The sequence below is a fragment of the Aythya ferina genome (assembly GCF_964211825.1).
Source record: "Aythya ferina genome assembly, chromosome: 4".
In the NCBI taxonomy this organism is placed as follows: Eukaryota; Metazoa; Chordata; class Aves; order Anseriformes; family Anatidae; genus Aythya; species Aythya ferina.
Genome location: NC_140300.1, coordinates 30,950,967 through 30,966,163, shown reverse-complemented (window position 1 = coordinate 30,966,163; position 15,197 = coordinate 30,950,967). Strand labels below are relative to the sequence as shown.

Genomic DNA, 15,197 nt, shown 5'->3' with positions numbered 1-15,197 from the left:
GTCAGTGCAGATTATAGCACATGAGAAAAGCTCATTTATGCTAACAGCTCCTCCTTCAGCTGCCCCTGAACTACTTGTATGTCTGCCTTCTCCCTGAGTGCAGGACCGAGTCATCTCCAAGTTTATCTCACAGATCATTCATCTCCCCTCCCTGCCAAATCAGGAACTAGTCTGTGCTTGCAGGAGCAGCTCCAGTACAGAAATTAACACTTCTATGGGGAAGTTGGGAGGACAACATGTGGACGTGAACAGACTTTTCCCCAGTTTACCAAAGACATGAGATAAAAGAGCTCCCTTCCGCAAATACAGTATCCTCTGTGTACAAGGTTTTTCTTGTTTGACCCCTTGGTCACTTCCTGGATGCCCTCCAAGCTTACTGCTGTCTTCTGCTACCCAATTGCAGGGTGGAACTTTATTTCTCTCCTCTGCTTTTCACAGAAAAGGAGTGTTCTGCTGGACACGCTGCTCTACAAATAAACGTCTATGACCTTTGCAAGCACTGAGACACCAAAAAGCATGAGAAACACTTGAGAAAACACTCCAGTCTCAACTGATAGAACAGTCATTAACTCAAATCCTGTACTGAGCTCACTTAGAAACCAATACACACCTTTCAAATATAAGGAAAGCCTAAATGATGTTCTCCTCAAAAAAAAAAAAAAAAAGCCTTGATTCTAAGCAAACATTTCTCTGCAAGGACATGATCTGACATATATTAAGCAAGTAATATGACATGGGCTCAGATTTAAAGTTAACTCTGGGTTTGTAATATGCCCTTCACAAGGTATGAGTTTTTAAAAAGCAGCTTTCTTCCTAACTTGGGCTTGCCTAGCTTGCAAGTTCCAGACAACCCATCCCATTTTGCAGTATGCTGGGTACTAGTGTGGACTTCATAGCACCATTACATATCACCGTCTCAATTAAACAGCACAGTATATTCATCTCATGTGATTTGTTTTGCAGATGAAAAACCCAAAAAGGTGGAATCAGAGTTTTTGCTGTGCCCTGCACCAATCCTATACAGAAGTGGCCAGTAAGTACTTGAAATAAATGTCATCCTATGTTTTGCTAGCATTGGACCCATTATTGCTGATGTTAATCATGTGGGCTTTTAGCTAGAGGCAGTCTTTTTATGGAGGACTGTTTGTTTTTGTGTATTTTTTTCATTCTTGTGTTATTTCCCTGGTGTATTTGCCAGCTTTAGAATGGGCTTTAAATAGTCATCTGTGACCAAAGCAATTTGGACAGTGCCTTAAAAATGAATATTCAGCCAGTTTATTCAACACTGAAAAGGTCTGGCTTGTCATAAGTTTTATGCAGATTAGCTGCTTTATCAGGGCATAATACGCTCTCTTCTGGATCATCTTTAGGCTCATTGTTAAACAGATTACATTATCACTGACACTTACAAGCTATTATTAAAATTATGTGTCAAGATGTGTACCACTGCTCAACATGTAATGATAAAACGAGGCACTAATTTAACAACGGCAGCAATCTCCTAACAGCACCGTGGCTAAACCACAGTTCCAGCCTTATTCTAAGTGTCACAGGCCATGGCTGCAGATTACTTCTGTCCCTTGGAGAACTAATTCTTCCCCCCTCCTCTCAAATTCAGACATGCCCAAGGCTTTTAGAACCACTTCAGCTTCATTGTTGGGATTTATGAGATAGCAGCATGAAATAAAAAAAGTTCTCTAAGCTAATCACAAGTGAAAAAACTGCATGTCAGATCTTGGCCCTGTGGGAGGGAGAAGGCTGTTTACTTTCTCAGTTTTGCAAGTAGGTCTTATCAAGTAATTATTTGGGATGAGTTTTTAATATTTTTAAGTTTTGCTACAGCTTTACATTGTCAATTTTTGTGAGAGTTCTTAGCCATTTAAGAACTAGACATATTGCTTAGATTAATTCATTTTCTGAATTAAGCAATAATCAACAACCTCAGTTGCTGCAAGACAGATAGCAAAACCCCAAATGCACATCTGTTTTGTGCATTAAATGGCAACTGGGAGGAGAAAAGTTGGGAAGCAGCAGAAGAAAAAGCTTCAGTGAATAACCCCAGTGGAAGAAAGCAGGGTGAAGCACTGTGGAGGAGCTGCACTGTAGTCTCCATGCAGCAGCCAAAGCTCATCTCTGGGGAGTGTGCACTGTTTTAGAGCAATGCAGGAAATTGGCATGGAGGGGGAGGAGTTTTAAATTCCCTTAAGTTTTCCTGATACTGAAGTTGCCTTTAACACAACCACGCAAAATGTTGACCTGAACCTTAGTGCTAACAAACTCCTGCAGCACAATTTGCTATTACATTACACTGTGCAGTTACACTGGTTTTGATAGAGCTGGGCTGCAAGCTGTCGTGTGCCTGTTGTACAACAAACAGCTGTAGCAAACTGCTGTCTTAGCTAAAATAAATCAGCACCATGTGCAGCTGTGAGACCTAATTTTATCATGAGGAAAATATAAATCAGTCACATTAAGAACTCCTCCTCTCCATGCTAAGTATTCCAAGGGAGTTACATGACCTTACAACAGCAGATTAGGCCCCAAGTTCTGAACACCCCAAAACCTGAAGCTTCAAGTGAAACCATTTTTGTAAAATGAAAGCATAGCACAGTCTGAGAGCCTGTAAACAGCCTGTCCTGCCAAATGAATGTGAAATGCATGGCATATTTATCTGTATAGATTAAAGCACCATAGAAGTTACATGCTGCCTTTCCCTTGTTCTGTGACACGTTACTGAAATGGACAACTAACTGACAATGTAACTACAGTCTAGATGAAGCACCTATTCACAGCATGTTTGTTCTCAGCACTGTTTATAAGAACACATGAACACCACACACGAAGTTGTGCAGCTTCACAGAAAACCATTTCTCAAAACTTGCTATGTAAAACAGTTCCACAATCCTATTTTGAAGTAGTTACAGCTTTGGCCCGGAGATAAACAATTTGCTGTGCAGAAGAGTGACAGCTATGAAAGATATGTACATACTTGAACTCTTGACTTTCCATTGGCACAGCTCAGACTATTGCTGGATAACTCCCAGTAATTCCTCATGTAGTGGAGCTAATATTAGTTGCTAATGTAGCAACAACCGGTCTGCTCATTTTCTAGTGCTCTTTTTAGCGGAGTTAAGTACAACACAAGCAAAGTTAGCTTTGTGATTCTTAAACTTGCAGCTTTGTTTCTGTGTAAACAGGAAAGACTCACATAATGGGTTTAGTTATATTTTTGTCATTTGAGACACTTTGAGAGTGATTGATTCGCAGTTTTCAAATGCAGAACAATAAAAGCCTATGTAGACTAGGTAAGGTCCCTGGACTGGTGCCATTGTGTATTTATACTTGGTTTCCAGCTGCTGGCTGTGTTTAGTTAGGAGCCTCCAAAATACCATCTGTAGATTAATAACTAAGCTTTCTTTTCAAACTGTTTTCATAGAACCATGCAGGAGATTGATGTGGTAACTTTACATTATGTTACAACATGACTGTGCTGCTTGTGCTACTTAAAATACCTTCTTGACGTACCACTTCCAAGGTGCAAAATTACATTGTTCTCTGACAAAATCATCTCTTCTGCAAGACCCTTGACTAGTTGGCAGACAATAATTACTTGTGAGTTCTACATGAGCAAGTTACACATTATACAAAATTGAAATGTTAAAACTGTACAGAATGAAGAAATCTCTTGTACGCCATGGGATGATGAAAACCCAAGGAAGGTTAATTGCTTTGCTTCATGTAGTGAGAAATATCTTATTGTGAGGGCAACTGTAATATTAGAATCAAACCAGTGTGCAAAAAGGATCCATTTTCCTGCACTGACAACTGAAGAGCACTATTATTTTGAGGGTCTTGCAGAACAATTGAGAAAATGAGTTCCTCTTTATAGAAAAGGCTGGACTTCATTGTCCTGCCACAGCTTCAAGGGAATCAAACTAGATCAGAGCATTTCTTCTATGAAAATTACTTTAGAGGTTTCTGTAGTCATTGTACTTCAGAAAGTCCTTACTCTACAGTAACTGTTACTTTGCAGTAGCAGTACACAAAAAGCTTGAGAAGAATACATTCTTACACTACGACGGCTTTTGTTCTAGTCCTTTTGCTCTAAGTTCTTGGCGATCACACTCTGAAAATATATTTGTAGACTTCACTCCAGTAACCAATAGCTTTTATTCCTCTCAACCAAGACAAGATAATGGACAAGATAATTCTAATTCCTGAACATTTACAAATGTTTCTTAGTGCAACAATGCAAGTATTTAAACTACAACACATTTCAGTGAAATATTTTGTACTATATATTTACATATCTACCTGTTAACTACCTCATTTTTTTCTTTAAACTAGTTTCTTGTTGGCATATTACATTGAGCTTTTGGATTAGCTGGCTCTTACTGCTAAAATCCAGTTTAATATTTTCATGCAGATAGTCAAATAAACAATGCAAAATGGAGGCTTGGTTTCTGCTAGGAAGAAACATCTTCAAAATGAACCAACAGGCTGAGAAATAATAATTGTTCCTAGAATAGTTTGGAGAAGTTCAGAAGAGTTTTTCAGAATGCACATGCATTGTTGCTGACCAGCTTCATGCATCCTTGCACTTGAATTCAAACAAAATATCTGCTTTAAGATTAGCTGACAAAAGCAAAGTGAGCATTTACTTCTGACTCTGACAAGATACATAAGCTTCTTGTACCTTGAAACATACTAAATCTGTTTGAACTCAGGTACAGAAGGTTTACCTGTTTCAAGACACCAGCAGAAGAGAGGACATGGGGTCAAGCAGGATCATTGCTTTCATTTAACTATCTCACCACCTCCCTCCATCTCTGAATTGAGTGATTTGTTAACACCTTTCCAGTGAAGTAGCACTTGACCATATAATCTGAAGTGGGCAGTATATTTGCTTTTGGGCTTGTAAACTTAAGGAGTAACAAATAAAGAGAACTAACCCAAACAAACCTGAGTGCAAGTGAGTGCATGCTGAGAGCCGCCTTGAGTTTGTGATGAGATCACATGCAGAGAATGACAGCCTGCATTCATGTCTTGAACAACCTTACTTGCCCTCTGTTCAAATCATGTTGGCTTCAGTTTGCGTATATCCTTTCCTACATCCTGTCCAACATGAGCAGCTGATGGTGCTTAAGAAGCAAGGACTGAACTTCAGTTATTTTTTGTGGTAGGAATAAGAAAATACCATGCTTGTGTCCCACAGTTCTTTGCTTCCTCTAGATTCAAGTTATCTGACTGAATTTCAGTCTCCAACGTGCAGTTCACTTCAAGCAAAGCATACAAGCGTGCATGAGAGAATCTGTTAAAGATCATCAGTTTGTTTCTTACATATTGCTAGTAGTAAAAGCTCCTGGAAAAACACACAAGTTCACAAGTTTTGCAGTAACTTTAAATGTACTTCCTATCCAGACTTGCAGTAAGGAGTCACAGAGGGAAAATAGAACTTAATTGAGCAAGTCTTACGAGAGTCTGAAGTTAATTGGAGTATCATATAGCTCAGACTCTCACAACTGTAAGAAAACCTAAGAAATTTTGTCCTAGAACAAAAACACAGTGGGAAGGGATCTCTAGGACTGAGGACATGGATTTATGTTTCTGAGCTGCAAATACCACCTTGAAACATGCTTTCAGTTGGCTGTTAACCAGACTTCTCACAGGAGGAGCCTGTATCATTCCAGTCTTTGTTCCTCCTGTTGAAGAACAGCTGCTTGGCTCGTTCTGCACTCCCTTGTCAGTGGGATGGCAGCTCAGCAGGAGCAGCACATTGTGGTTTCTACACTGGTATTTCTCAGGTCTTCAGATTTTCATCTTTTTTGGTTTATCACTCCTTCACTTTTGAGCCTGTCTTTGCAATTCAGATGCTTTCCTTAGCCTTTAAAAATAAAAAAAGAATGAGGGAACAAAATCTCATTACATAGTGCTGTCAGCCTTTTCACTAACAGGTTTCATGACCTAGCTTAGGTACCTACTACATCTATGTCTTCCTCTTTGCAAGTTTCAACTTCTCTCTAGACAAGACAAATGACTTGTTTTCCTGTTTCACTTTTAGAGAAGTCAATTCCTTTCCACTGCAGGACTTGCCATGATGTCCAGTAATGCTGTCTGCCTGTTTGTACTTGACAGTTCACATTACCTGCCCTCAGCCTATTTTCATTTGAGCTACTGCTTAAACAAGCTCCATTTTTATCCCTTTTGGTAGCCTGTGACAGTCTGAATGCAGGCAAAATTTTTCTTGCTGTCCCAAATTTCAGTGGTATAATTTTCATCTCTGAGCTACAGATTTAAGGCAGAATGAGCTGCTCCACTTGTTGCTGTCAATCACATGCAGGGCTGAGGACAATGGGAATTAACCACAAGCTTGAAGTTGGACATGGTTTTGAGAACCTCTCTCAATAGGGCCTTAAGGGAAGCGAAAGTTGTATTCTGGAAGAGTTTGTAGCCCTGCTCAGAGGAGTACACTTCCAAATCCAGGACATTTCTTCCTAGGAGTTTGTGACAAATTCACATAAAAAGAGTTCAAAGTGAAACAAATACCACAGGGGGGCTGTTTAAAAATTAACTGCAGTTTACAGGAAGTTGCTGCTCAGTGCTTTAGGGGCCTTGATTGTTATTTACTGTAGCTATGTAGGAGAGAACTGAAACTAGCTGGAAGCCCAGGAGCTCATGCCCAGGCTGTCACTGATGCTCTTGCCTTCCTTCTCTGCCTCCATGGGAAACAACCTCTCAATTCTAAGACAAGCACTTCCTTCACATTATTTCAGGTGCTTTGAGTTAAAGATGTTTCCATTAAAGTACATGTAGGAAATTGCTATTTTGAGCCTTGTTTTCCAGTTAAAAAGTATTATTTTAATTAATCCCAGCACCAGATTTAGGAGGAAGAGCATGGAACCACAAAAGCAAACAGACACTGGAGACGAATGGATTGTGGTGCTCCATCCTGTAAATTACTTCATTTGGTTTTTAGACAGCTGCTCTCATTTGAGAGCAGCTGAAAGGTGTTCTCTGAAATGGCTGCCATGGCAGGCTGCTAACAAAGGATCCCAACTATTTCTCCCCCTCAGAACATGTTACATCCTCACTCCATCCACTGCTTCTTGGGGCATGAACCTGAGAGCCATCATCTTAAAAACTGCTTTAAATGTTTATCCCTTGGGAAATGAGCATTTACACAGGCCAGACATGTTTTGAAGCTCATTACACAGGCAGAATGCCATGCAAGTGCCTGCATCTTCAGGGATATGTATAATGCATGTGAAAGCAGTGAAGCCATCCTTTTGCAAGTTTGACTTGACTGTACTTAGAAAAATTTTTTTACATTTAATTTCCTTTTCTGCTCTGACACCTGTAGGTGCTAAACAACATCCACTTGCTTCCTTCCACATGCTAGTACATTTGCAGTATTAAGAGGCAGCATTTTCCACCTAGTTAAATCAATTAGCTAAAGCATTGCATTTGATGCACAGTGATCAAATACCATAGATTTGTATTTTTACTGCAGCTCCACTATAGGATGTCTACTTTCCCCCTTTTTTCTGTGGTCTATGAGGGCTCTGAAGTAGTACAGCAGTGTTCAAGTGATGCTGCGTAAGATGACTGATGTTTAGTACGTTTGCCTAATTAACTTCTGGCTAATAATTCTAACCCATTAAGTAGCTAGTTAGTATTTGTTTCGAATAAACACATCTGGTCCTGCAATGAGTGAAGGTTCTGCCTGTGCATGGGTGACAGATGTGATGGTAGTTTCCCCAGTGCTCCCTTTTAAATAATTAACAGCACACTGGTGAAGTAGCTTTAGACAGACAGCCTCAAAGCCAGCTGTATAGTCTCAGAGCTGGATCTATGGACATGTGCCTCATCTCATTAGTCCGCTCCATCTATTACGCTCCCTCTTCTTTAGTATTTCAAAAAGCTACGTGTAGCTCTAAGAAACATCCCTTTAAATAACTTTGGACTCTTGGCTTCTGTTCTGAAAGGCAGCAGAAGAAATAATGTGTCAGGCCACCCAAGGGGCAAATAGCATTGAATTCACAAGCCTTACAGATTGATCTCTTACCAAACAAAGGGCATTCGAAACAGTCCCGCCCTGGTGTTTCATTACTTGGAGTTGCTGGGCTAGGTTTGGAAACAACCTTCTTTTGAGGGAAACATCATCTTGTGTAGCTGACTCCTTTATGCCATCAGTAGCATCCTAGGCTGGAACAGCTGGTAGTTCTTATCAATCTCCAAAGTGAGAAAAGCTATTATTAGTTACATGCAGAGGGATCATTCCTCTTAACTCAGCTTTTTTTTTTTTTTAAAAAAAAAAAAAAAAAAAAGGTTTTTCCTTGTGGTGGTAGGGCTTTCAAGTCATTCCCTCCTCCCCCCCCCCAACACACAGGGGAGGAATTAATAAATTAAACTGCAGTATATTTAGCAAAAGACTAATTTGCACAAAAATTTGTTCCTAAAAGTGAAACTTGAGTTCTTGCTCACCAAAGGGCAAGGTAAGATTTATTCCTAGTTCTGAGGGTCCATGAACCCTGCCCATTCTGTGTGGCTATGCCATCATGGTTAGCATGCAGCTGTCATTAGTTGTAGTGATACAGGCTCAGTTTGTGACCTTTGTTTTGTAAGGCATCAACAATAGCACAGCTGCCCCTGCATAGCTGAGATCTCAAACCTGCAATTTGGCAAGAAGAACAGAACAAATTGGATAAATATACATAAACACATTGTGAAGGAAGGGAAAACAGAACAGAATGAACCAGAGCATCATCCTACAACTTGTTTGATAGGGATGATTTAAGTAGGCATATGGTATAGTTAAATGTGCTTTCAAAAACATTGGCCTGATTCTTCAAGCAAATATGAAATAAATATCTAAATTGAACGAGAGCTGATACAGTATCATTAGTTCTCTCAAAGGAGGCATATGAATGCCTTTGGAAACGTGTGCGAGTGGGGGCTGGGCGTGAACAATATGCAGATTTACATTCCCACACAAAAGTATCATTAACTTATTGTTAAGATTACACAATTGTACTTCCCTCTAACACCACAATCATTAAAAAACAAGCAGGCAGTGAGCTAATATTTAGATGTAACCCAGCACCCGTTTTTAAATCTTATTAGTTTACTCTTGGCCTAACAAAGCACCACAGCCACTGTAATACCTCCCAGACACACAATTTGCATCCATCAGCCACACTGCCCACAGTGCACATATTTGAGAACCAGGAACCACTGCTGTGCTCATCCTACATGGCAACCTTTCAGCACTGTCTTATTTAGTAACCAGATAACAATTATAAGTTAAAATTAGCCTTTGTCTTTCAGCATTCCTTTTACCAGATGGAAAGAAAATATCAAGTAGGTAATATATCCAGAATTTCTTAGCTTATTACAAAAGACATCTAAGCATATACATTTAAAGGATGCTCTTCACGTCAGACCAGGTGTTCCCCCCATATCAGGTGCACACAGAACTTCACTTGGTCAATTTCAGTGCATTTCCAGAGCACATAGATAACCCTACAAAATTACCTTTTTCCTTCAGGAAAGCTCATCGTTTTGCTAAGTGCGTTAATTTGAGCAGAATGTTAATTTGTTTGCCTTAAGAAGTATTGATAGAAGTTGTGTGAAACTTAGCTGAGAACCAGATGAAAGTAGTAATTACTGTCCTTTTCTGCAGCTATAGCTGCAAATTGCTATTTAAAGGCGTAGTCATGACTTGTACTACCCCTTGTCTGAAAAATGTAAAATTTTGGAAACACATAGGTACAGAAAACATGTGTTAAAGAACATAGATTAGATGCAAATTCGCATTTGACTTACAGTATTTTTTAAGAGTCACTTAAGAGGTGGATAAATATTCCAGGGTGTTTGTTGACAGTCATCTGTTTTCTCTCAAATTAAGTTACATATTTACCTTCTTTATTTGATACTGTGAATTAAATAGAATCACCATAATCTTTGTAACATAGTAGGGGATTAGTTTGGACACAAAAAATGAGTCATTAGTGTAAGTGCTGCCTGATGAGTACTTAGCTGCTTGCAGGTGAGGCAGGCTCAAGCATGGGTTTAAGGACCTATCCTGGAAGTCTTGGCCCCAGCCTGGAAGCTCTATTACAAGGATATATTATTTTTAATAACACTTCATCTGGAGAAATGGGAGCGATTAAAATTAAAATTAAATAAGATTTCTTAATTATTAGGTATCCAAAAGACGATGATACTTCACATTCAAGATAATACCTCTGTATACAAAAGCACAGGCACACTAAACCTGTGAGCTGTTCTCTCTCAGTAACTGGTTGCACAGTTGTACCTTAGGAAGAGCTTGATGAAGGAGAACCAGCAGTCTGCAGTTCCAAAAAGAGGCACCAACCAGCAGAATAATCACAAGGCTTTATTTGGCTTGCTAGCTTCCAGAACCCTTGTTGTCTTCCTTAAGCACAGTAGCTGAGTAGTTCTCAAAGGCTACAGAGATAACAACAGTCAACACTAACAGGAAAGTGAGGCATGCTTGCTTCTTTTTAACTTTCCTGCATCCCTCATGTGACTTCATTGTGCTCCCTAATTGGTAGGGTGCCATCTCTAAATTAATCAGGTTTTTGTCACCTGTGTTCATTTCAGAGCATCTGTGCTCAGGTGATCAGAATTCTTCTTCAGCACAGATCTACTCATGGCTAATTAAGCCCAGTGATTTGATACTAACATTATCTGTCATGTAAGCAGCTCAACTTCCACTGTATCACTGATTACTCACATGGTACAATCACCCCCCAAAACACACACACACCAACAAAAACAAACAAAAATACTAGAGAAATGCACTTAGGTAGTCAGGTAGGAGAAAAACAGAAGTACAGCTACATTAGGCCTGATGTCTGGTATAAATATTAACTTCTGAAAATATTTTAGAAATACATTTAGTTTGACACAATTAGATTGTAATTGGAACTATTCACAGATGGAAACATCCTCAATGAATTGTATAGGCTAACTGCCTCCTAAGACATATGGATCTGATGTTAAGATCAGTAGTAATTTCTAATGCAGTCCTTCACGTTCCTCAATAGGGCACACAGTGTTCCCAGAGCATTAAGAAAGAGTGCGTGAGCAGAACTAAGTGCTTAATATTATGCAGTGGACATAGTATCCTGAGCTGAATTAATAGACTAATTTAACATAATAATGACATTTCATACCCTGTTACTGCAGGTTCCCATGATTCCATGAGATCACAACTAATGCATTGCTGGCTTCCAGCTCTTTCAGATTCACAAGCACTTCCCAGCAGTGAAATACTGATGTACCTCTGGACTTCCATCCCATGGAAAGCCAAACCCAAGTAGAGAGTATATTGAGCACTGCGCTGAGAAAGCTAAGTAGTCCTGGGGTGGTAAGAGAGGATCCTAAGACAGTTGTAGCTTGATTTAATTTCAGTGCTAAGCTACACAAAGAAAGAAGTAGGAAATAAACATGAGTTTGTACTAATTTTTACCAAAAACTACACACACACACACACAAAACAATACAATAAAGATTTGCATATAGTAGAGGTCTTGATGGTCTCAGGAAAAAAAAAAAAAAAAAAAAAAAAAGTATTCATTTTTTTATGCCTGTGTGGCTCGTGGGAGAAAAACAATTGTGAGCATGTGTCATAACTGCAGATTATTAACTGTCTCCGGTAAAATTCTCAGTGATTAAACAGTTTCCTATGCTTCCTAGGCATAATGACCCTTGGCACAGGGGAAATGCACAAAACATTTGGCAAGCAAAGTTTGTAACCCTGCTCCAAGGGAACTTACTGTGTCCATATGCAGCTGGGGCTTTTGATCTAGGAAGAGGACCAAAACCAGAAGCGTGGGCTTGAAATACCTTCCTGTTTGGCTTTGCGCTGCCTCCTCCCACTGCAGGGATGTGGCCCTAGACTCAGCATCAGATCTGTAGTCCTGGAGTGTTTGTCAGTCAATGACAGGTGAAAGGACCTTCTGCGCTTCGGTTGGTGGGAATGCATGCCTAAGTACTAGTTGGATCCCCAGCAAATAATGTCAGCATCATAGAGGCCACTTCACCTGGCACAAAAGTACTCAGTCCACCTGCTGAGATGAGGTCAGGATTGTTTGGGAATGGAGCTTTCCCTTCAAACAAAAACACAACATTGCACCAAATCAGGACATGTTTGGTCCTCTTTGAAAAGTGGTGAAGGGTTAAAAACCTGTATGTGCTATGGTCGGTCACAGTGGGTTCCAGTTTCCCCATCCTTTGGATGACCAAAATAAAGTATGGTCACCTTAGCACCCCTTTGTCTTATCAAAATGTTGTGCAGGGGATGAGAAATTATGTAGGGGTAAAGTGATGGGTGTACAAAAAACAATAGTTGAAGCATTCCACCAAACCCCTCTGCTGCCACTGGTACTGATTTTCCAGTGTCTGATTTCTGTATATGTACATATATGTAGATATGTATAGATGCATTTATACACACACATGCACTCTTACTATTGGCATACCAACATCAACTGTGTAATAAAACTACACGCGATTCATGGAAGTAGTTGTTTTAATGGAATGCATGGCTAAATACTACTTAATACCCTTTCAAATACATAGATCTATTATTTTCCTTCTGACTATGTACAACATTTTAGCTATTTTAATGCTGGCACTTGATTCTAAAATACCTTTAGTCACCATAATTTTAATAACTTTTTGAGCAGTTGCCAGTTTAATTTTCAGTGCGTGAAAATTGGAGGTAAATTATTTATTACTTCTAGCAAATGTCTTTCACAATTTTATTTAATTTTTTCATCTTTTTTAATGGGTCATAAAATGGCAGTCTTTTATTGGATGCTCATAAAGTAAGGAGCAAATGAATACTTTGCAAATAGGTTACTGTGGATTGAAATGTCAGTTGTATTTCACAGGGTATGAAAGTCTTTAGACCAGAGCTGTAGTGACATATGGCAATGGGCCAAGTTCCTCTTCCGTAACAATAAAACAGCAGTGGACATAGAGGAAAGAACAAATTGGGATTGTTGGGACTTCTCAAGTTACATTTTTTTTGATAAATTATTTATTAGAATGGTCAGTGGTCTGTGGCTAATGCAGTTTAAACTTGCAAGAGTCTTCTGGTTAACTTTGGTCATAAATAAGAGTATTTTTAAAAGCTCTGTCACATTGAGTATTTCCAGTATTGATTCTCATCCACAAGGTGACACTTGCCTGTGACAAAATACAGGAAAATCCCTTCCACACTCAGGAAGGGTTATGAACTGTAAATAAAAACACATTTTTTTTCACTATAATGAAGTAGGTTTAAAAACATGGACCACTGGCAAATTGCATGTTAAACCTGTGTTACATAAAAAACAAATGAGTTTGTGAATAGGTGTGCTAATTACACATGCTTATAAACTCAAGTTTGCCATCTCTTTGATTGCACTTCACTCAAGTGCTGTGTCAGAAGTAGTCGCAAGATATGAAGGAGAACCTGGGCTAAAAGCTGGCCTTGGGCACTGCAGGCTGTTGGAGGAACAGTGTGAAGGCCTGCACTTGCTTTTCCCTGATGGCGTGTTCCTGCCATCATGTTTCTCAAGGTAGACACGCAGAAGCTGGCCAACTCCTCATGCTTCTGGCTGCCAGGCCGTGGTGTTTGTGCGTGGTGTTAGAAGAGCTGATGGTTATCCTCAGGGCCCGCTTCCCCTCCCCATGCACACAAAACTAAACCCACAGCATAAACCACGAACACAGCAGAGGTGAGGTTTTAGCGGGGTGCTGGAGTATGTCTTTTGAGGTTGCCACAGCAACATCAACATTTACACTTCTTGATTCTTTGTGGGTTTTAATCGGGGTTGACCTGAGGAGATGCTCTGTTTTGCAGCAGCTTTCATAGCAGAGTTCAGCGTTTGTTTGCGTTCTGGGGTGATAAAAAAAAAAAAAAAAGTATCATTCTAGCCTTTCCTTGCAAAAATACGGTTGTATCTAAAGGTTAGCTTTACTACAGGAAAAATGTGCCCTTGTGCGTGCTGCTAGGTGTGATAAGATTCACAGTGAGGTGAGCACAGTGAAGACTTGAACACAGGTCTCAAGCCAGCACAGCATTTCTGCTCTTCAATTGTCTCACTCTGTACGGACATCAGTGGGAGGAGGGATGAATTTTCCTCAAGTATTTGGAAAGTACTTAGTATACTGCAGCTATAGTCATGTGACTCACAGACATGGTAGCAGATCTGGCCACACACTTACAAAGCCATGTGTTACTACCTGCAAAGACATTTTTGAAGTATTTCTGATCATTTTTACCAGGCAGACCAAAGGTATGGTCTTACAACTAACTGACCAAAATCTGTGCTGCTCCTTCCCCTGTGATTTAAGCCTATTATAAGAAACCACTTCAGTCTCTTAACATTTTAAACTGTCTTGCTCCTGCCTCTGGAAAAAAAAAAAAAAAAAAAAAAAAGGATCAATAGAGGTCCAAAGATTTAGAAATGTTAATTGCTGACAGCAACTAATTCTGCTCTGAACTGTCCTGAGCTTTACGGGACATCACTGAAGGAATGCAGTACTCAAACAACACTGACAATTGGAAGTGAAGGCACCCCAAAACCGTAATCACTTCTGAATGTCATTTTATTTTCAGAATAGTTATGGTTTATGCAGAGTGCTGAGCTAAAAGCCTTGCATACATGGACAGTTAATAGTTAACTAAAATAGATGTATTTGTGGATAGGGCTTTCCCTTGGACATTTACAAAGGAGTGGATAGAAGAAACAGGGTGCTCATTTTATTGAGCTCCAAATTTGAAGGGGTATTATTAATAGGAAGCAGAAGTACACACAGCCCACCAAACAGGTGGATGCTAAAGAAATGAATAAAAAGCTTTCCTTATACCCTACAGACATGACAATTTCAGGACAGAAGTGATTTTGTATGTTGACAGGTTCATCCTTTTGAAGATGAGATAATTATCTGTATGAGTTCACTCTGTAGCTTCTAGAACTCAACAAGTATGATCAACTCCTCTGAAAATCTCCAATGGCTTATCCCTGCAGCTGTGTATCAAAATGGAAGTTGATACAGAAACTGGTTGTTCCTACTGCTTTGTATCTGTGTTGATAGCTGATGTGTTCAGTGAGCCTGCTGCTTGGGATATCTGTCAGAACAGCTGACAGCTAAAGGTTGGGGGAATGCGAAGCCTG

At 39.6% G+C, this 15,197-nt stretch overlaps 2 protein-coding genes across 8 annotated transcripts in view; one reads left to right on the top strand and one right to left on the bottom strand.

Annotated features, from left to right (window-relative positions):
- LOC311435492 (uncharacterized protein) overlaps window positions 1-10,867 on the bottom strand; it is a 44,741-nt gene extending 33,874 nt beyond the window's left edge. For 3 of the 7 annotated variants that reach the window (XR_014692151.1, XR_014692152.1, XR_014692153.1), the window contains exon 1: window positions 10,319-10,867. The gene's annotated coding sequence lies outside the window, so the exon portion shown is untranslated. Of the gene's footprint in view, window positions 1-610; window positions 646-8,065; window positions 8,233-8,484; window positions 8,672-10,318 lie in introns of all 7 variants that reach the window. The other 4 variants (XR_014692147.1, XR_014692148.1, XR_014692149.1 and 1 more) reach the window with 4 other exon arrangements.
- The window catches only part of ANTXR2 (ANTXR cell adhesion molecule 2), a 111,180-nt gene that overhangs the window by 32,897 nt on the left and 63,086 nt on the right, over window positions 1-15,197 (top strand). The window contains exon 10 of the mRNA XM_084516554.1: window positions 964-1,033. Coding sequence (XP_084372680.1) covers window positions 964-1,033 — 70 coding nt within the window. The remainder of the gene's footprint in view (window positions 1-963; window positions 1,034-15,197) is intronic.